Consider the following 23,044-nt stretch of genomic DNA (forward strand, 5'->3'; position numbering starts at 1 on the left):
TATTTTGATTGATTGGCTCTTTCCATATTAGGAATCTCAGAGAGGGAAACAGCATAAAGTGAAAATATACTTATGTTTGATACTCTTTTATTTTATTTTTTTTCTACTTACTACTACAACTTGCTACTACTTAATTTTTAGTCATTGAAAAACAAAACACAATTTGACAAAGAAATTATAAGTACAAGACCCCACAAAGCTTTCATTAATTTGTAAGATTTTTCAGAACATAGTTAAATCCACAAACAGTGTATAGATCACATTGAAATTAGCAAAGGACTGAAAACCCTCTTCTTTTTTTCCTTTTCCCAACTAAAACATTCTAGTTTCTCATATAATGTTACTATACTCTTTTTTCAACATGGGTTTGGTTTAGTTTGAATCTTGGCAAAATCCAGTGTTCTCTTGCCTTGTAACTTGTTTGTCACATAGTGCTTACTATACTCTCCATGATTGTATCTTCTATAGTTGCATGGCTTATTTTCTTCCACCAATTCAGCCAAAGGTCCTATCTCTAATTCATAGGTAGGAGCATAAAAGGTGACTATTGAAAGCCTATCTTTTTGCTTGTGAGTCACAGCTCTGTGTTCCACACTCTTGTACCTTCCATTTGTAAGGACCTGTATATGTTGTACAAGTTAGAAAAAAGAAAAAGAAAAAGGAAAGAAGAAACCCCAAAACACCCAAATTCTGAAACAAAGAAAAAAGTAAAGATATAATATGTCTTACTTCTATAGTGTCTCCAATGTTGATGACAAGGGCATTTGGGATTGGCTGAACTGAAACCCATTTGTCATCTTTCAAGATTTGAAGTCCCACTGAGCTGCCTTTACTTTCTTGTAGAACTGTTAGGGCACTTCCATCTGAATGTGGGCTTAGACCCAAAACAAGGTCAGGTCTTGAACATGGTGGGTAATAGTTCATCCTTATGGCTTGGACAGCCACACCAAACATCTCATTAAATACATCTTCTTTCAACCCAAGAGTCATGGCTATGTATTTCAACAGCTTTTGGCATAGTTTCCTTACTTCTTTTGAATAAAGATCCACAGTTTCACTGAATATAAAATATGTATATTATTACTAAATATAAATATAGATGTATGAGTTGACAAAGTCAAAAAAGCAGAGTAGTGTCTATATATCATCATTACCTGAAGTTAACAGGGTTTTTTGGCCATAGTTTTGGGCTTCTAATAAAATTTGGCTCAACCCCAAGTGCAAACATGTTGCACCAATCTAGTTTTTGGTCCTCTGAGAACACAAAAGCTTGTCCATAGCCCTGAACTGTCCCAGGAGCCATAGCATACTTCTGCTTCTCAGCCAAAGGCAACATGAAAAAGCCCTTGGATACCTTCTCTATTTGCTCTACCAAATTCTGGTCAATCCCATGATTTATCACCTAAAGAAAAAAAAAACATTAGTTCACATGACATTATTATTGTTATTATTACTATAAAATGAAAGTTTTTATGGTTGTAATACCTGAAAAAAACCCCACTCATCACAAGCAGTTGAGAGCTGCAAAAGCTCACTTAAAATTTCATCCTTTGAACCATTTGAAAGCTTGTGGAGATCTATAATGGGAATGTGAGTAGATGATATTGATGAAGTGGCTAGTGTTGGCCTCTCAGTTTTGTCTCTTACAAATCTTTCTGGGATTTTAGACTTAGCCTTTCTCAACTCTTGGACATCATCAATTTTCCCAACTTTGATGGAAGAAATTGGAACTGGGGCCATGGAAACTGGATTATTATTAACTCTAGACTTGGGTTGCTTTTGGGGTTTTGGGAAGGTCTGTATTTATAGGCAGTAGAGTATAACATGACATGTTTATTGTATTATATATTATTTTCCTTTCCATTTATTATATTGTGTTAGATTTAGGGACCCACATGTTAATGATTTCTTCATGCACTTTTATATGTTGAGTTATGCACTTGAAGATGGAGATTGAATACTTTGATCAAACAAATGAGGCAATTTTATTGGGCTTTCATTAGCATGACATATTGGGGTGCATGATATCATCATCAAAGTAGTTATGTGCTAAAACCAATATTAGAAATTAAAAAGCAGACACTTATACTTAAAATTTCAAAATACCATTTGTACGGTTGGGGTGTTTCTTTTGACTTTATTATTAGGGGTATTATAATTAAAAGAAAAAGAATATTATTAGAATATTTCATTAGTTTTTGAATAAATTATGAATAATTTTCAGTGCTGAAAATATCCTTTAGTAAGTTTTAGAGTAAATTTATTTTGTATTTTTCGCAAAAAAAAAAAAAATATTAATAATTATATAAAAGAAAAATTGACTTAAACTTTTTTAGATGTATCACAAATAAAAATAACAACTATAAAATTACTTATATATATTTATAGATAAATATAAAAATTCTAACCTGGTCCACTATGATGATGCTTACATAAGATCTTATTCCTTACTTGAATATTCCATACTACTTTGAAGATTGATAGTGTGGCCATCTTCACCACTATACAATATCAAGAAAGATTAGAAAGTAACCTTGTTTGAAATTCTCTACTTTTCCCTATTTTTATGCTAATGCTAAATTAAATGCTGACATAAAAGAAAAAGTGAATTTGATAAATTATCTTATGGGAATTGCAATCTAATGAAATTATTCTAAATTCATTCCCATTAGATATAATTCTACAAAACTAATGAATTCAGTACTCATTTTATATCATAATTGTTAGGAAAATTAAATTATTCCTATTCACAATGTAATGATGAATAAGAACTTAAACTAGCCAAGTAAAATAATGTTGTTGAAATAAATAATGCTATTGATAAGAACATTAGAAATTTACAAGGTTTGGTACGCAAAAATTACCTACATTCTCAAGTAGCGCTCATAACTTAACTATCAAATTGAATGAACTTCAAAATAACTACAGAGCAAGGCTGAGTAAACAACCACCCTGAAAAATATAAATTTTGGGATTATAATAAATATTAAAAGGGGACATATTTATAGGCTTCAGTATGGGTTAAATTCTCATTTACAATCAATGTGGGATTTTTTACACAGTTACTCACAAAAGAGCCAAAATCCAACAAATCTCCACCTTACCGACTTTACAAACAAATTCCTTTAATTTCTAAAATTTGCGACACCATAGCCAAATCAAACTTGTAAGTTATTAAATAATGTTTGAACTTGCCTTTTGTCATCATATCCGTTGGATTATCAATTATTTCGATCTTCAAAAAGAGAATTTTACATTCTTCAACAATCTTCCTCGGAATATCTATATGTTTTGTTCTTGCATGAACGACTTGATTCTTTGCTAAATGAATTGCAATTTGACTATCACAATACACCTTGATGGGTTTTTTCCCTAAAACCTAATCATCAAATAAACTTTGTAGCCAAATAGATTCCTTCATTGCTTCTATAACTGGCCATACTGCCTTTATGGTAGAAAATGCAACTGTTGTCTACAAAGTAGACTTTCAACTCACATGTGCTTTTGCAAGAGTAAAAACATAGACAGTTGTTGATTAATGCTTGCCTAAATAAGCTACCAATCACATTAGCATACATAACTTTTTCCATGTATTCTCATTCTTCATCAATCTTGGAGATACTAAGCATTGAGCTTGAAATGAGGAATAAGTGGAGTACTTACAGGTTTTATTTGTTCATTTGTACCAAAACGCTACAGTATTTTTTTTTTTCTTTTCAAATATTGACTTTTAGTCAAACAAAGCTTTCCTTTCTTTCTATTTTTACTTATATCCATGTTGAGAATTTAGAAAAAGACAAGGTTTACTTAGAAAAATGGGCATGTAAAGAAAAGCGTGTGAACAGAGAAGCGATCTGGGAACCTTACCCTAAAAGCCTGGTGGCGAAGAGCTTGAGTCAAGAACATGGCATTCTCGCTAGTAGTTATGGCTAACCTTTTTGGCCTAAGTTTCCCTGTAATCGTCCTGATTTGATCGAGAAGGTCAACAACAAAAGGGGTAATATCGCTCTCGAATGGCTCGGTGAATCTGGATGTGGCTACAAACCGATCCACTTGTTGGAATATGTTTTACCAGGATCTAGATTTACTAACAAGTATGTTTCATTAACATCCTAATATGAATTTCTAAAACAATGAAATATACACATATAAAGTTTAGGAAACCTTACATTGGGTGCAGCGGAATAATATATCTCCTGTCGCAGAGTATCACCAAAATCTGACCCTGAATGTCCTTCTCTTCAATTTGGATTCTTCACAATCTTCCACACTATGATTGAGATACCACTTGATGTGTGTGGCCACTCACTCTATCACTCAAGGTTTCGAAAAATTGAAGAAGAAAAGAGGGAGAGAGAGGTTCGACTATGGACAATAAGATAGGAGGCTCAATTTTTCTGAAGACAAAAATTCATATGATTTTCATTCTCTTTAAGTGTGAGCCATCACTATCTATTTATAGGTAATCACTAGGTTTAGGTTAGGAATTACTAGGCATTAAAATAATGAAAATATTAATTGGAAAATCATCATTAAGTGGCCGGCCATAGGGTAATGGGCCCCTCTTGGTATTTTTCCAATTTTGACAATTTTCATTTCTATTTTCTCAAAAACGCCAATTTTCTAATTCTAACCATTTAAATGCCAAAACTAATTATAACTAAAATAAATTATTAAATAATATTGTCATTTAATATATTTATTAATTAGACATAATAAAGACTTCCAATTAATAAATAAAACCTAGAATCTCTTTTCTTCACAATTTAAGCCCTTGCTAAGTGAAAATTCACAAACTAGACATAGTCTAATTTTAGAATTATAATTGATTAATTAAAATCAATTATTTGAGTCTTACAAACAGTATGGTCTCAACTAGAATGGGGACCATGGGCCTATATAACTGAGCTTCCAATAAGCTGAACTAGAATTTACCAAGTAAATTCCCTAACTTATTAATTTCTTGTTGCATCCACTCATAGAACTTGGAATTGCACTCTCAGTCATATAGAACGCTCTATATGTTCCACCATATAGATACGCTATCACATTTAACCATCGTTATAATCTCAATAATCAAAGATCCTCTATAGATTATTTACACCGAGTAGAAATAAATTTTTACCGTTTCAATCCTTAAAACATTTCCTGTAAATAATATTTCAGTGAATATAATCACTTAAACAAGAGCTCTTACATTTACATCTATTAAGTCAAGCTCGAAGGAAATCATTGTTTCACTTTTAAGTACCTATAGAAGCTATAGATTCCATATCTATGTTTAGCGCTCCCACTCAATCATACTACCATGTTCCCAAAATATATGTATCACCCTGACCAGAAAGTAGGTTTAACTAACAAATCAAAGAACATGAATAACACTCCTGAGATTGAACCTAAGCATATTAGGATTAAGATCTTTTGATCTAAGATCAACTAGTGATATTGACTTAGAAAGATACAACGGTAAGATTATAATATCTTAACGAAGATCAATATCGGTCCAGTCCAATGTATACTCCATACATTCGAAACTAGTATACTTTGTCAATGTTCTGGAAAGAACATAACACTTATGCAAAGTGTAAGTACACTTCATCGCTGATTATCACATTAGTGTAAATCCAACACACTGATGAAACATGGACTTTGTCTTTCGAAGCATATAATCACAATCACATTCCAATGTGTTGACATCACTGTAATTGTAAATGACTATATGTTCGGGACTTAACAGATTTTGTATATATATTAAACCATAAACATGAAAACAACATGTAAACATAAATGACTTCTAATCTTTTATTCATGACAAATCAGATTCGATTGGAATGGGTTTTATTTAGGGCATAAAATCCCAACACCACTAACTTCCTAGACAACCTTATGGATGGGTCCTGAGATGATAGCTCAACATTCTACTTGAAGAAAGTTATCAATAAAGTAGGTTCACGTCCCCTAATTTAAAATCCCAAGTGCAGTTTATCAGTTGGTCTTTTTCTTCATCGAGTGCCACCTCGTAGGCATTCAGAGCCAAAGGTCATATTGGAAATCAAGGAGGAACTTAATTACCTTTGTGCACTTCTTCAAAGCCTCCGGGGGCAGTACTCCCCACTGAGTCATCATAAGCTAAGTTCGTTTTAGTTTGCTCTCTTCTCTTGGCTGCCAAGGCATCGAGTATAGCCTTCTTAGCAGTTCTCTCCTCTGCATTCATGGACTTCTTTGAAGAAAAGATTTCTCTAGAACCTCATCTTTGCAAAGATCGATGATTTTTTTCTCCATTTTCTTGACAGCTGGAGCCAGAGGAGCAGAAGCAAAAGGTGGAATCTGACGCAGTGGGATGACATGAATGGTAGCCTCTGGGTTTAGTAATGCATCAACCAATCTGGTTGGTTTGAATTTTGGGGGTACTGTCTCCTTAGACTTTGTTTGAGATGCGAAAGGTTTTGACTTAGGAACTTTCTTGATGACACCAGCGATCGCTCTCAAGGCATTACTTCTGTTGGTAATATTTGTTCGGAAGGCTGCAATGACCTTCTTGGCATCATACACTATAAAATTAAGAGAGTTAGAAACACTTAACCAGCTGAAAATCACAAATACATAGCAAACATTACAATAATTCAAAAAACGAAAACAAAGATCAGGGCTCAACCATCAAAGTTGGAACCAAAGCCTTGAAAGATTTCCCTAGCAAAGTTAAGGATATCTTTGTGCCCTAAAAAGTTACCGTATTTGAAGACTCTAGGATTGTGCATAAGGATAAATGGGTCTACCCTAGTTTGTTGAGAAGGAAGTATAAAATGAGTTGGGATCTCCACTATCTCATCTACCCAAAGCAAATATCGCTTGATAGGGTATCAAGAAGGATTTTCCTAAGGAAATACGGGTTAAACATGTCCTGTCTAGTATTAACAAAACCTTCCACTTAGGGAGCACAAACCAAGTGGAAGGTAGTGTTACCTTCATCGAAAGTGCTAGCTCCTAGAGCCCCCTTGTTGGGAAGAATGTTAACAAATCACTTAGGAAGCTCTGTAGCCTCCTTCAGCACTTCTTGGTCTTCTTTGAATTCTACCATTTGACGCTTGACTTGGGTAACAACCTCCTTTACTTCCTCTGCCACTATGTTGGTGATCCCTTCTCTAACCTCTTTTGGGTTAGTGATTATCCTCAGAAGCTTGGAAGGTCAATGGATTGGTGGTTAGCGATCAACCCAACCTCCTAAAAATTGGCAGTAGTCATTAGTTTCCCAACATCCAACTCCAAACTATAATAAGTTGTTCGATGAGCTTTTAACCGAAAAATTGTTTGGGTTCGAGAATAAGGACTTATCTAGGAAAAAGAAATAAAAGTCGTATAATAATGTGTAGGCAACCAACAACTGAAGTACCAAAAGTGAAAGACTAAAATAGGGAGATGAATACTTACACAGTCGCTAGAAGTTTAGGAGGAGAGTTGGATGCTGATTCAAAGGGAATCCGGAGGTATAAAATAAGTATTATTGTATATTTGGAGGATAAATCTAGGGACTGGTAGGGAACTTAACTTTCTTCCTCTTCTTTAAGAGGTAGAAGCCATTTTTGTTCTTGTCTTTCTTGGAAGGGACATGTTCTAATTCGTAAAAGAAGAGAACCTCCGCAGGCTTGGACACTGAAATCTTCCTCTCCTTACAGAAAATGTACCACCCCACCAAAAGCTTGTAGCTCTACGAGATCATTTGAATTGGGGTGATCCTGACAAAGGTTAAAAATTTCGTGAAGTAATCTCTGAGCAGGAGGCGGGATTCGATAGTGATATGGCCCAGGCTCCATGATCCAAAGCCATCTACAATGGTGATGGATTTTTCATCTCTTCGTGAAAGCCTATTCTAAAATACGCAGAATGTATTTTTGAAGTCGCATTCTTCTTCCAAGCCCGTCAACATTTTGTAATTGTAGAATTTTAGGGATGTTGTCCATCTCCCATTCCATATCGTCAACGTGATCCTCCTCAAGGACCACCGGTCCTACATTGATGTTCCAGGAAGGATCATTGTTATTGCATCCTACATCCCATGCGCGTTCATCATTCTGGTTCTCTTTAGGCATAATAAAATTTGGAAAAGATGAACACTAAGAAGTTAACACCTCCAACTGAATAAAATATTAAAGGTATTGGAGAGTCCTCACAGGTATCTGCTTGGAGCGGTCCCCACCAGATCCTATATCCAGGAATAATTTGCCCATGGATAAAAGGTTTGGAGCATAAGAAAGGGAACAAAAAGAAAATGTGTTGCTATTCGGCACTAGAAAGATCTTGGATAGAATACACGAGTTATAGCAAAATCCTCAGGGAACATTGTTGGAACCCTTGAAATCGGTTGTCATTCGAAAATAGAAAACTTGAAAAATCCCTAGTTTTTTTTATTTTCTATGCATGGCAAGGTTCTCAAAATCAATAACTTCCCTATGGTCTCTAATTTATCAACCATACAAAGATAATAAACCATCCCTACACGGTGGTGCACGCATTTCCAATCATTGAAAAACTTAGAAAAGCCCCAAAATCATGGCATATTCGCCTAAAACCTGCTACCCTAGAATCTATCTAATCAAAAAACACAATAACAAGGTCATGGGAGAGGAGTACTTGAGTTTTCAAAGATTGGGGGTATTGGTCTTTGAATCGCCGCTGAGATTCTCACCCGAAATTTGCTTAGTCTTTTTGAGCTCGTCAGAGTCTCTTTGAAAATCTATAGAAGACAATTCTAGGGCAGCAATGAGAGAGACAGTATTTGGGAATAATCTCTTTTGAAACTTCAATAATTAGTTGACGGACTCTGAACTGATATCAGGCATTCACTAGGAAGAAAATTTTAAGTTTAAGCATGTTTCTCTCTCTAAAAACTCAAAAATTCAAAGAAATGGATAAAGTGCCAAACAAACTATAACTAGGTATTTATAAGGAAGATGGTTATCCATGTGCCTCTAATTTAAAGGCTCAGATTAAATCTGAGAAAGCACAACTCCCACCATCCAATGGTTTGGGAATACCAAAGGTTACATTTAATGCAATCCACAAAATTGAGGAGATGTGTATTTATGGTAATATTTACCTTGAGTAACATGCTAACATAATCAACTGTCAGTACAGCCTAAGACACCATGCGCCCTAACAAAACTATTGATGTCACTGCATCATGTTTGAGCGAACTATATCATTGTTGTAGCATGGGCCTTTACAAAACTAATAATGTTGTAGCACTACAAAATTTTTTACTTTTAGTCACAACAAAAGTTGTGGCTAAATGTGAAAAATATTATGACCAAAAGTTTTAGTCACAAATTTTTCTTGTGACAGCGTTGCGACTAAAAAATCGTGGCTAAAAGTTTTAGTCACAATAAAAACAATATTGTTACTAAAAATTATTTTTTGTCACAACTAATCAACAATTAGTCACAACCACCTTTTAGCCACAAATTATTTATCTTTGGCGATAATGTTTATTTTCATTAATATTTATTTAGTCATAATTTTTGTTGTCACTAATACTTTTTTAGCCACAAAAAAAATTATAACTAATATTTTTTTAGTCACAACAAAAAATTGTAGCTAATATTTCTTTAATCACAACAAAAAATTGTAGCTAATATTTCTTTAATCACAACAAAAATAATTATAATTAATATTTCTTTAGTTACATTATAGCATTGGCCTTTACAAAACTACTAATGTTAAATAGCATCAAATTTGAGTAAATTGCATGTGCTATATAGTTGAGTTGTCAACATTGGGACATTGGCCCATATTGTATGTGAATATGTTATACTATTTTATATGATTTTCTTATTACGTCTTTTTCGCTCACATATATTTATTAGACGTAGGTTGTTCAAAAATGAGTTAGAGGGTTTGGGGCAGAGAGATTGACCTAGGTCGATTTGAATGTAATAGTGCACTAAATTATTTCATAAATAAAGTTTGGGATCCTAAATCAATATAAAGGAAATAATAGAATTTATTTGTAGACCTTCTTTAACTAGTACCAAATTTTACTTAAAATCACACTTTTTTTTTTTTTATTTAAACGTTTATATATTACAACTATGTTTTATCTGGACTCGAACCTAGAACCTCCAACACACACACTCACCTATGGCCACTTGAGCTAGTCTCAAGTGGTTTACTTAAAATCACACTTGGATTTAAAAATATGTCGCTTCACAAGGCACTTGTTTATTAAACCACATGGCGTCCCTAAAGAACAGGGTGTTACATTTTCACAACACGGGGTTGGTTTAGTTTGAATTGTTGGTTTTGATCTTTGCAAAATCCAGTGATTTCTTACCTAACTTGTTTCTCAGATAGTTTTCACTATACTCTCCATGAGTGTATCTTCTATACTTGCATGAGTTATTTTCTTCCACCAATTCAGCCAAAGGTCCAATCTCTAATTCATAGGTAGGAGCATAAAAAGTGACTATTGAAAGCCTATCTTTTTCATTGTGAGTCACAGCTCTGTGTTCCACACTCTTGTACCTTCCGTTCGTAAGAACCTATATATGTATATGTACACTTCAAAGTTAAAAAAAAAACACCAAAAACTACCAATTTTTTAAACAAAGAAAAGGAGGAGAGATTATGTAAAGAAATAATATGTCTTACTTCTATAGTGTCCCCAATGTTGATCACAAGGGCATTTGGGATTGGCTTAACTGAAACCCATTTGTCATCTTTCAAGATTTGAAGTCCCACTGAGCTGCCTTTACTTTCTTGTAGAACTGTTAGGGCACTTCCATCTGAATGTGGGCTTAGACCCAAAACAAGGTCAGGTCTTGAACATGGTGGGTAATAGTTCATCCTTATGGCTTGGACAGCCACACCAAACATCTCAGCAAACACATCTTCTTTCAACCCAAGAGTCATGGCTATGTATTTCAACAGGTTTTGGCATAGTTTTCTTACTTCTTTTGAATAAAGATCAACAGTTTCACTGAACATAAAGAAAAGAAAAGAAAAAAGAATTATAATGTTTGGTTATGAGGTTATTTTACGGGCTTATTTACTAAGAATCACGATATCTCAGTAAAATTGAGGATTAATTAGGACATATGTTATTTTATTTCATATTAGAAAATTTATAGAACGAAAATATACTATATTGCATATAATTTAAAACACTATGAATAATTCAATTCAATGATATAGAAAATATAAATGATCTATAAAACATAATTTGAGACATAATATAGTTTGGTAGTGCAATACTAACATATTAAGTCTTTCTTTATAGATCTATAAAATAGAGTAGACCCAATAGATCAATTAAGACATACAATTGTAATAAGACAATATGTATTGGTAAAATTAGAGAGGAGACCTAACAACAAAACCCTAGTTGCACTGGCCTCCTTATCAAAAGCTTCGGTTGACTAAAAAATTTCACACTTCTACTTCAACTAAACATAATTCAGATGTTAAGTCCATTAATTATAGTATACCCCCATTAAGGGGTGTTTTAGTAGAGCACCCAAGAGAACTTTTAGTTTAATTTTTTTTTTATGATTGTGTATGTTATAGTTATTTAGAACCACATGTAGATTTTTAGAAAATTTCAAATAATTTACTATGCCAAAATCAAAATTTACATATTTTATTATACGCGCGACTGCTTTTTCTTATACGCATGGTAAGTAACTGTTTAAATCTTATTGTAAACTATTCAGAATTTTCTTAAAATTTACAATTAGTCTTAAATAGTTACAACGTATACAATATGAAAAAAAAAAAGAAATTATACTAAAAAAGTTTTTTAGATGTCGAAAAGAGATAAAAAAATCTATTAGAACGATCTTTTAAAAGAGTTTACTAGTGAAATTTTTAAAACTTTAATGTAAGATCATATAAAAGTCTAATATATATTAATAATACTAAATATGAAAAATAGAGATGCATGAGTTGACAAAGTCAAAAGCAGAGTAGTATGTCCATCATCGTCACCTGAACTTAGGAGGGTTTTCTGGCCATAGTTTTGGGTTTCTTATAGACTTTGGCTCAAGCCCAAGTGCAAACATGTTACACCAATCTAGCTTTTGGTCCTCTGAGAACACAAAAGCTTGTCCATAGCCATGAACTATCCCTGGAACCATAGCATACTTCTGCTTCTCAGCCAAAGGCAGCATGAAAAAGCCCTTGGTTAACTCCTCTGTTTGCTCGACCAAACTCAGATCAATCCCATGATTTATCACCTAAAAAAAGAAAAGATTAGTTCAGATGAAAATATTATTATAAAATGAAGTATTTATGGTTGTAATACCTGAAAAAAACCCCACTCATCACAAGCAGTTGTGAGCTGCAAAAGCTCACTAAGAACTTCATCTTCTGAACCATTTGAAAGCTTGTGGAGATCTATAATGGGAATGTCATTAGATGGTATTGATGAAGTGTCTAGTGTTGGCCTCTCAGTTTTGTCTCTTACAAATCTATCTGGGATTTCAGACTTAGCCTTTCTCAGCTCTTGGACATCATCAATTTTCCCAACCTTGATGGGAGAAATTGATACTGCGGCCATGGAAACTAATTATTATTTATTTTTGGTAATAATAGTGGAAAAACAAAAGACAAAAAGGGTTTACAATATTTTTGTTAATTTTAGACTTGGGTATCTTTTGGGGTCTTGGGAAGGTCTTTATTTATAGGCATGCAGCAAAGAAGAACATAGAACAGAACAATATAACATGTTTATTCTATAATTTTCTTTTCCATTTGTTATATTGTATTAGATTTAAGGACCCACATGTCATTGATTTCTTCACGAACTTTTAAATATTGAATACTTGATCAAACAAATGAGGCAATTTTATTTGGGTTTCATTAGCATGACATATTGGAGTGCATGATATCACCATCCAAGTAGTTGTAAAATATTACACAGTGACGGTGACGTTATAATTTTGTAAACAATCACATTTATCTAAAGAGTAATTGTGGTGACTTTTTATTTGGGCTTACATTAAATTTTATTGGTTTTATTAAAATTTGGGTTAATTGTATAGTTCTTTGCTGTGTTAACCCATATTGTTGGTGATCACTTGTTAATGGACTTAGCATCTGTGTGTAAAGTCTAGGTGAAGCAGAAGTGTGAGCTTTTCTAGTTGACTGAAGCCTTTGATGAGCAGGCCCAGTCCAACTAGGGTTATGTAGCTAAGTCCTCCCCCTAACTCTATAAATACATATTGTCTCATCACAATTGTATACTTTTTGATAACCAAATAAATAAACTGCTTCTGATTTAGAGATCTAGGGAGGAAGACTTAGTTGATAGTATTGGACTATCTAATTGAAATAATTGCTATGGATCGAATTGAGATAATTGCTATGGATCAATCAGGTACGCATACCTAATTATTATATATTATTATTGTGTTCTATGTTATATAAAAATTGATCTTGGGTTTATTATTAATTTATCTAACATTCTCGACATGTCGCGTTGTGATTGGCTAGCGATACTCCCTAAAAACTATTATATTAAATTATATGATTATTGCAGTGATATATCGTCCTGTTTGATATTTGGTACATGTTTTGAGTGTACACGTCGTTACTCATATGCTAAAACCAACATCACAAAGAATATAAGCAAATACTTCTCTACTTATTATTTCAAAATACCATATTATACATATGGGTTTGTAATATTTAAAATCTCTTAGTAGTTTTGTAGATATTTTGAAATAATTTAAGTGTTTAAAATACGCTTTAAAGTAACTTTGATGTGCTTATAGAACAAGCTTCAGAACAATCTCATTAATGTACATTTTATAATATGCTAGAGATTTTATTACAATGGAAGAAAATCAAGACATTACAATTCTATTGTAATATAATACAAAGATCAACAAAAAAATTGATAAAATATATGTTACAACACACATATGACTTGAACAAGATATATAAAAGTAGAAAAAGAAGATTAATATAACACATGTAATATAATACATATATATAACAAGAAAAGTATATATATGTATATACATTCACTCATAACTTTGAGTGTAGATTAGTGGGGATCACCGTGACTTGAACAAGGTATTACACCTATATCCAAAAGTTTATTTTCCTCTATCTCGAAAACTCTCATAGAAATAACTTTAGAAATTAGCAAGTCTTAGGATTTTCTAGCAATGTGCTTTTTTGATAGAAAATTTCTCATCCAAATGAGTACATTAGACTCATTTATATAGTGTTTAGGTGATCACACTTAGAATTCAAACACACTATCTCATTTCTCTCATATAATGAGCATTCATATAATTGTAACAACTATATTTCATAATATTTGAATCCTATCATCAATTTTTGTGTAACACTGTAACATTTCTTTTATTATACAAAATATAATCAAACAAAAGAAGTTACAAAAACAATTAACTTTGTAACTCATCTCCATGTTACAAAGTGTAGGTTACAATTTTAGGTTAAATAAATCATATGTTACACAATTTATTACCAAACACTTAATGTATATTATTCACATAATAACATATATTACCATATTTTAATTAAATAATATAACATAATACATATCGTCATATAAAAAAATAAAATTATAATTTTTTAAAATGTCAAAAATAGACATGCATTTACCACGAAGAGTACTGATATTTGGGTAACTTTCCAATGCATCCCCAAAAAAATTACACTGGTAGGCTTCAAAATAACTTTGATGCGCATGAATATTAAAGTATGTTTAATAAATCATGTTTAATTTTATTTTCATTATGCTTTTATTCCTTTTAATAGACTATGTTTAATTTTTAATATATTTAAATGATTTTTTAAAAAACTTTTTTAATTTTAAAAAGATTTTTAAATGTTTAAATTAATTTTTAAATACAATATATAAATTAAATGATGTGGACCAATCAAAGAGTGACATGTGCTCAACGATTAGGTACTTACAGATGCAACAAAAGTATAATAGAAGGTATTTTTACTGCCAAAAAAAATATTTAAGTATTAATCTACGACTAAAAAATAAACTTAGGTATTATCACCGTATATTACTCTATTTTAAAATAGTGTAAGGACATATTTAGAAGAAAATTGTTCTTCAAGAGAATTGTTTGATAATTGAGAATTAATATTTTAGGTAAAAATTACATAAATATGGGAAATTCTTTGTAACTTACAAAAATTATGGTAGTTATTATGAGTAATTTGTGGCATAACCCTCTCATAAATATGTCTAGTTTATTGCAACTAACCCCTAATTCTAAAATTTTAGTGGTAAAACTACTTAAACCTCAAAATTGTAAGCAAAAATACTTCCCCATCCAACAAATCCCAATTTCTGCTTATGTGGCTCGGAAGCCAAGTATCAGGTAGACTTACAAGTGACAAGTCATAAAAATACCAATGATGTGGCATTATCCACTAAAAAACTTGGAAATATAACTTGAAATTAAAATTAACTAATAATATTTTTAGAAATATAGCTTATGAACTAAAATTTAAAACAAAAAAATTAAAATAAAAAAAGAAACGGGTAAATAAAATAAAAATAAACTCTTTATGAATACAAATCTACAAAACAAAAATCCTAAATCAAACTAACCTAAAGACGAACACACCCCATAAATAATTGGAAATCGAAGAATAAGCAAACCCAAACCAATATAAGAACCATAATAAACCCATTTTTGTAAAATCGAAGGAAATCCATTTTTATAGTACTCAATTGAAAATGATTTAACAACTTCTAAAATATAACAATATTTTACTACTTGAGCATAATGTTAAAGATGCCCTTATAAATTTATGTCAACCACTACAAAGTTACAAACCGTATTGAGACAAATATTAAAAGCGGATCTAAGTTCTAATATTCTCATTGTGAAAAAGACAAAATAATAAAATGCACCACCTACCATTTAATAAAATTAAAATATATGAGGAAACAAATTAGCATGCCACCTCACCATTTTAAATCTCTCAATTATATAAAGTAAACCATCTATATAAAAATATCATATTAAAAAATAATCACTAATTTATTATAAATAATTAAGTTTCAATTTGAACTAATTATAAATAAGAATAACCTCTAAATTGTAATTAGTTATACACTTTCTAAATCTCATCTTAAAAAAATATACTTCTATATAAAAATAATTATATCTTAATAAAATATGTACATATAGTTTATAAATTTATTTATGTAAAATTAATAATTTTATTTTAAATTATAATACATGTATAAATATTATATTTACTCATAAATAATTTTATTATGATATAGTATTAACGATTGTTTATTATTATTATTGTTTCATTGATATTTTTAGTGTTTTGATTTTTTTTTCTAGTGTAACTTTATTTAATTATAATCTTTCAATTAGAATATAATTTATTTGATCTCATGTATATAATTATGAAATCTAAATATATTTATCCAAGTTTTGGTTTTTATTTATTTTTATTTTAAATTGATAATTCTAAATTTTAAATTATATGGCCACATTTTGTCTTTTTTCTTATATGGCCACGTTTTAGTTTTTTCTTTTAAATTGAAATTTTTAAAAATAATACTTTTTTAAAAAAATATTATCAAAATTAACATATTCAAATTATGTTTTGGCTTTTGGTTTTTTTTTAAGATAGAAATTCTACTGTATATAAATTGATAGATAATTATACAAATAAATTATATAAATATTCAAATTAATTTAATTTTTTGACAGTGATTAAAAAATTACTATTATATAATAACATTTTCTGATATTTTATTTATATTTGAATATGATGGCATTGTATAATAGAAAATCAAAATAACATATTTTATTTTTAAAAAAATAAAACTAATTGAATAAATCAGTCATTAAAAAAAAATTGACACAAATATAATAAGTAGTATAAAAAATTGTTTTATTTATACTTTATACCTTCTCAATTGTATAAATATGTAGATAGATATAAAATTTTCCATAGAAAGTAACTAAGAAGCCATCACCCAAAATTCTTAAAATAAACTAAAAAAATACAAAATATTAGAAAACAGAATAATATAGTAATAAAAGGAAATTAGCATGTCACTTCACCTTTCTTTTGCCGACAACTTTTTTTCGCCAGTCGAGCTTAGCTGATTCATTCTGTTCTGTTGGGTATTCGAAATTACATGAGTATCTTCATTTTACCTCAAAAGGTTACTGTTGCTATTGATAAACAGATTGGTTGCATGAGTATCTACGACTTTGGTGGCTACTATGGTGCATTTTATTTGGTGCAATCAAAATAGATACATCTTTGAAAGGGCTTGTGATTCTGCAATGTTTATAGGGCAAATCAATCAAGCTGATGTTAAAAGCTAGAGTTCAATTTTTTTTTCCTTTTCTAAAGCTTTCTAGAAGATAGAAGGATACAACAGATTTGATAAAAAAAAATTGAGTTGTTTGGATGTTGCTTCGCAATATGTATTGTTCAGTAATTGTTCGAATAAAGTTTTTGTCCTTTGCCTCAAAAAAAAATTAGCATGTCACTTCACCTCTTTTAAGAATTTTCAATTATATATACAAAACTAATTAGGATTTTTGTCCCTCGAACTTTTTTAGGTCTTTAAAACTTTCTTCAAAACTATTGACAATGTTAGATTCAAGGATTTTTGTCTAATTTTGTTTAATTTTACTAACGCAACGATTGTCCATGTACTAAATTGTGCCCTAAACATGATCTCCTACATGAAATTCTATATTTTGGTATTTTGAATCTGCATAACTTTTCTACCTATTTTGAGAAGCAAGCATCCTGGTCTTGATTTTCGCTATCGCCTCATTGGTCCGCTGAACTGATTCCAGACTTAGGTATTTTTTTTCTCCAGTTTCATCCCAGTGAATTGGAGATCTACATTTTCTGCCATTCAACATCTTATAGGGAGTCATCCTTATTGAACTCTGATAACTATTGTTGTATGAAAATTATATCAATGGCAGATACTTACTCTAGGAGCCTTCAAAATCCATCACACAGGCTCGTAACATGTCTTCTAATATCTTGTCCTTTCGGACTGACCATCTGTCTAAGGATGAAAAGTTGTACTAAACTTTAGCTTTGTACACATGGCTCGCTGGAAACTTTCCAAAAACTTAGAGGTAAACTTTGGATCCCTATCCGAAACAATGGACTTTGGAGCCCACTGTAATTGTACTATTTCTTTTACATAAAGTTCTGTGTATTGATCTATTGAATATGTTATTTTTGTAGGTATAAAGTGTTGGGATTTATGCCCTAAATAAAACTCATTACAATCTGATTAGTTATCAATTTAGAAGTGAAGTATGTTTACATGTTTATGGTTTAATACATATACTTGATATATGCACAAAATCAGTTAAATCCAGAACATATAGTTATTCACAATTACAGTATCGTCAATACAGTGGAATGTGATTGTGATTATATGATTCAAAAGATTTGGTCCCTGTTCATCAGTGTTTTGGATTTACACTGATGTGATAATCAGCGATGAAGTATACTTACACTTGGAGTAAGTGTTATGTTCTTTCCAGAACATTGGCAAAGTATACTGGTTTTGAATGCATGGAGTATGCATTGGACTGGACCGATATTGAACTTGGTTAAAGATATTGTAAACTTACCGTTGTATCTTTCCAAGTCAATGTCAGAAGTTGATCTTAGATTAAGAGAATCTAAATCCTGATATGCTTAGGCTCAATCTCAGGAGTGCTATTCTTGTTCTTTGATTTATTAGTTAAAGTCTGCTTTGAGTCAGGATAATACATATATTTTGGGAACATGATAGCATAACTGAATGGGAGTGCTAAACATAAATATGGAAATCTATAGCTTCTACTGGTGTATAGAAGTAAAGTGATGATTCCTTTTGAGCTTAGTTAAATAGAAGTAAATGGATGAGCTCTTGTTTCAGTGACTATATATTAGATCACTAAAACATCATTTACAGGTAACTAAGTGTTCAAATGGGCAAAATACATTGAGGGGTGTAAACGGTAAATTGGTCCCGTCTCGATGTAAATCATCTATATAGAGGATCTCTAAATCACATTAAGATTATAACAATGGTTAAATGAGATAGCATATTGATATCGTGAAACATATGATATGCTCTATATAAGTCTGAGAGTGCAATTCCAAGTTCTAAGAGTGGATTCAACGAAGAATTAATAAGTTAGGGATTTACTTGGTAAATCGGTTCAACTTATTGGAAGCTCTAAATATAGATCCATGGTCCCCATTCTAGTTGAGACTATACTGTTTGTAAGACTCTATAATTGATTTATGATTAATCAATTATAATTCTAAAAGTTAGACTATGTCTAATTTGTGAATTCTCACAGTTTAGGGATGAAGTTGTAAATAAGAGGGTTTCTAGGTTTAATTATTAATTATGAGACTTTGCATGTCTGAATTAATAATTAATTTTAAATGGCAATATTATTTAATAATCTATTTTAGTTATTAAATAATTGGTTTTGGCATTTAAATGATTAGAATTGGAAAAATGACATTTTTGGAGAAATAGAAATAAAATTGAGGAAACTGCAAAATCCATGTGAGGCCCATTCACACCATGGCCGGCCACATCATTGCTTTTTCCCAATTATTATTTTTCAATTTAATTTGTCATTTAATTGCTAATCAAAGCCTAGCCTAAATAGGAAAGTGGTGAATCACACTAAATAAGGCAGTTATTCAATTACACAGTAAAAGAGGAAACTGTTTATTTGGAAAGTTGTGATCTTCCCTTTTCCTATTTATAGCAGCCCCTCTCCTCTCTTTGTATGCATGTTTTTGCTTGAGAAAACTTTGCTTTGCAAAGTATGTCACACGAAATCAAGAGAGAAAAATAAGAGAGAGATTTCGAAATTCCTAGTGAGAGAGAAGTGCCCACTCACATCATTCAGTATCTCATCATAGTTTGGAAGACTGTGAAGGATCACATCCAACTGAAGAACTTTCGGGCTCAGATCTTGATTATACTCTGCTACAGACAGGAATTAAGGGTTAGAGATCTGAGTGGAAGGAGACATTAATTCCGCTGCAATCACTGTAAGTTATTCTTAACTTTTATGTGTTTAGTTCATCGTTTTAGAAGTTCAATATTAGGTTGTTAAATCAACATACTTGCAAATAGATCTTAGATCTTGGATAAATATAATACCAACATAAAGTGTGTTGACTTGGTAAATCGATCCACAACTACCCATATAGAATCAAACATACATGTGGTTTTGGGTAATCCAACTACGAAATCCATGGTGACATCTTCCTATTTCCACTAAGGAAGTGTCAAAGGCTGCAATAATCCTGCATGCCTTTGATGTTCAGCCTTAATTTGCTGACAAATCAAGCATCTAGTCACATAATCCACCACATCATTTTCCATAGCGCACCACCTGTAGTAGGGTTTCAAATCATGGTACATCTTGGTGGTACCTGAATGTAATGAATCGGGAGTGGTATGAGCTTCATCCAGAATCTCCTTTCTAAGTTCCACATTATTTAGGACACAAACTCAGGTTTTGTAAAGTAACACCCCGTTAGCTGATACTGAGAAGTCTATAGCTTGGCTAGCTAAGACTTCTTCTTAAACCCTTACCAATTTTGGATCCACCAACTAAGCAGCTTTAATTTTTTCTAACAAGTCTGATTGTAATGTCAAATTACTAAGTTTTCCAACCACAAATTCAATACCTGATTTGACCATGTCATCTGCCAACTGGGGTGAGATGATAATCGTGCTAAATATCTGCTCGAGACCTTTCCTGCTTAGGGCATCTGCCACCATATTGGCCTTCCCGAGATGATAAAGAATCTCACAGCCATAATCTTTAGCTAGTTCCAACCACCGCCTCTATCTCATATTCAAATCTTTTTGAGTAAAGGAATATTTGAGGCTCTTGTGATCGGCATAAATTTTACACTTTTCTCCGTCTAAAGATAGTGTCGCCAAATCTTCAACGCGAAAATCACTGCAACAAGCTCTAAATCATGAGTTGGGTATCACTGCTGATACTCCTTCAACTAGTGAGAAGCATAAGCAATAACCCTATCAGATTACATCAGAATGCATCCCAGACCTTGTTTGGATGCATCACAATAAACTATAAACTTTTCCTAATCTGACAGTAATGCTAATACTGGAGTTGTGATCAATCGCTGCTTCAACTCTTGGAAACTAGATTCACACTTGTCCATCCATACAAACCGCTGATTCTCTTTAGTTAATTATGTCAAGTGCATTGATATCTTGGAGAACCTTTCTAAGAATCATCGGTAGTACCCAGCTAAATCTAGAAAGCTTCTGACCTCGGTAACTGTTTTTGGCTTTGGCCAATCTCTGATGAATTCAATCTTTCCTGGATCAACCATGATCCCATCCTTACTAATAATGTGCCTTAAAAATGACACTCGGGATAGCCAAAATTCACACTTCTTAAATTTGGCGTAAAGTTTATGTTCCCATAATCACTGTAAAACCATTCATAGATGTTGCTCATGTTCTACTTCTAACTGAGAGTACACAAGAATATCATCGATAAATACTATAATATAGATATCGAGGAAATCCGTAAATACCCTATTCATCAAATTCATAAAAGCTATTGGCGCATCGGTTAGTCCAAAAGACATAACCGAAAATCTAACAATCTCAATAGTTTAGGAAAAATTTTTAACGGCCAAAAAATTTACTGAACGTGCGTAACATTAAAGAATATATAGTTTAAATTTTACCTTTTATATGATGTGGTGCCTTCGAATTTATGTTTTTACACGAGTTTTTAAAAGGTAAAGTATAACTATTAATAAAATTAGGGATATTGGCGGCTAAACCACATGAACTTTACGGTTTGTAACACTTAACCACAAAAATTAAATTTTTGGCGGCTAAACTACCTAAATCCTGGTTCTGTTTTGCTCTGCACACCTCCGTCTAAAAATCACAGTTAAGTGCCACGGTGGACTGTCCACGTGTATACACTTGTACACGTGGCAAGTTTTTAGTGGTCCACGTAATATTAATTTTAAAAATAATTATAAATATTAAAAAAATTAAAAAATCAGAAAAAAAATTAAAAATATTTTTTTTACTTTTTTTCTTTTCCCTTTTCTTTTCTTTTTTTCTTTTTTTTTTCTTCTTTTTTCTTCTTCGTTTTTCTACAGAAGCCCTCTCTCTCTATCTCTCTCTCTCTCTCTCTCTCTCTCTCTCTCTCTCTCTCTCTGACGAAGGCAACGACGATGATGCTGAATTGAAACTCTCCATCCTCTTCAGCTCCAAAGCTTCCTTCCTTCTCTTGTAACGAAACCACGCCGCTTGTACGAAGCAAGCCGTCCATGTTCGCCACTGAGGGGAGTGGAACCTGAACGCTTGTCGTATCTGTTTGCTATGCAGTCGCCGAAATTGAGCCGCCACGAATTTTAGATCCTTGGAGATCAGAGCAAAGGCCTCGACTTGCACAATGGCTTTGACTGTACGTGTTGACGACGGCAACACCACACCAGATCGAGGATCAAGCGCAGTAGCTCCTCGCCGCAGAACTCGCCGGGACCGATCTGGCACGAGTTGAAGAACCTGGTATAGCCACCGTTTGTGGTGCACGAATCCAAATGGCCAAAGAAGAAAAACGAAGAAGAAAGAAGAAGAAAAAAAATTTTTTAAAAAAAAAGAAAAGAAAAGGAAAAAGAAAAAAAATAATAAAAAAATATTTTTAATTTTTTTTTCTTCTGATTTTTTTAATCTTTTTAATATTTATAATTATTTTTTAAAATTAATATTACGTGGACCACTAAAAACTTGTCACGTGTACAACGTGTACACGTGGACAGTCAACCGTGGCACTTAACTGTGATTTTTGGACGGAGGTGTGCAGAGCAAAACGGAATTAGGGTTTAGGTAGTTTAGCCGCCAAAAATTCAGTTTTTGTGGTTAAGTGTTACAAATCGTAAAGTTCAAGTGGTTTAGCCACCAATATCCCATAAAACTAAGTATATTTTCGTTTTTGTTATCTGTCAAAAATATACACTT

At 32.0% G+C, this 23,044-nt stretch overlaps 2 protein-coding genes across 4 annotated transcripts; both read right to left on the minus strand.

Moving 5' to 3' along the window:
- Nucleotides 1-172: 172 nt before the first annotated feature.
- Nucleotides 173-3,092, minus strand: LOC115724204 (protein SRG1). Of its 3 annotated transcripts, none has more exons than XM_061103617.1 (6): nucleotides 2,869-3,092; nucleotides 2,409-2,501; nucleotides 1,486-1,730; nucleotides 1,155-1,402; nucleotides 730-1,057; nucleotides 173-620 (listed from the first exon to the last, which is right to left on the minus strand). In XM_061103617.1, the coding sequence occupies exons 2-6, from the start codon at nucleotides 2,491-2,493 to the stop codon at nucleotides 357-359; spliced, it is 1,170 nt and encodes a 389-aa protein (XP_060959600.1). In that variant the 5' UTR covers nucleotides 2,494-2,501; nucleotides 2,869-3,092; the 3' UTR covers nucleotides 173-356. The 3 variants fall into 3 exon arrangements, with proteins under 3 accessions (XP_060959600.1, XP_060959601.1, XP_030509548.1); XM_061103618.1 differs by having other exon boundaries at nucleotides 2,865-2,980; XM_030653688.2 differs by lacking the exons at nucleotides 2,409-2,501; nucleotides 2,869-3,092 and having other exon boundaries at nucleotides 1,486-2,270.
- A 6,929-nt stretch (nucleotides 3,093-10,021) lies between these two features.
- On the minus strand, nucleotides 10,022-12,891 carry LOC115724205 (protein SRG1). Its single transcript, XM_030653689.2, has 4 exons — nucleotides 12,296-12,891; nucleotides 11,980-12,227; nucleotides 10,645-10,972; nucleotides 10,022-10,535 (listed from the first exon to the last, which is right to left on the minus strand). The coding sequence occupies exons 1-4, from the start codon at nucleotides 12,548-12,550 to the stop codon at nucleotides 10,278-10,280; spliced, it is 1,089 nt and encodes a 362-aa protein (XP_030509549.1). The 5' UTR covers nucleotides 12,551-12,891; the 3' UTR covers nucleotides 10,022-10,277.
- Between the last annotated feature and the right edge of the window lie 10,153 nt (nucleotides 12,892-23,044).

This window comes from Cannabis sativa, chromosome 9, assembly GCF_029168945.1.
Source record: "Cannabis sativa cultivar Pink pepper isolate KNU-18-1 chromosome 9, ASM2916894v1, whole genome shotgun sequence".
Classification (NCBI taxonomy): domain Eukaryota; kingdom Viridiplantae; phylum Streptophyta; class Magnoliopsida; order Rosales; family Cannabaceae; genus Cannabis; species Cannabis sativa.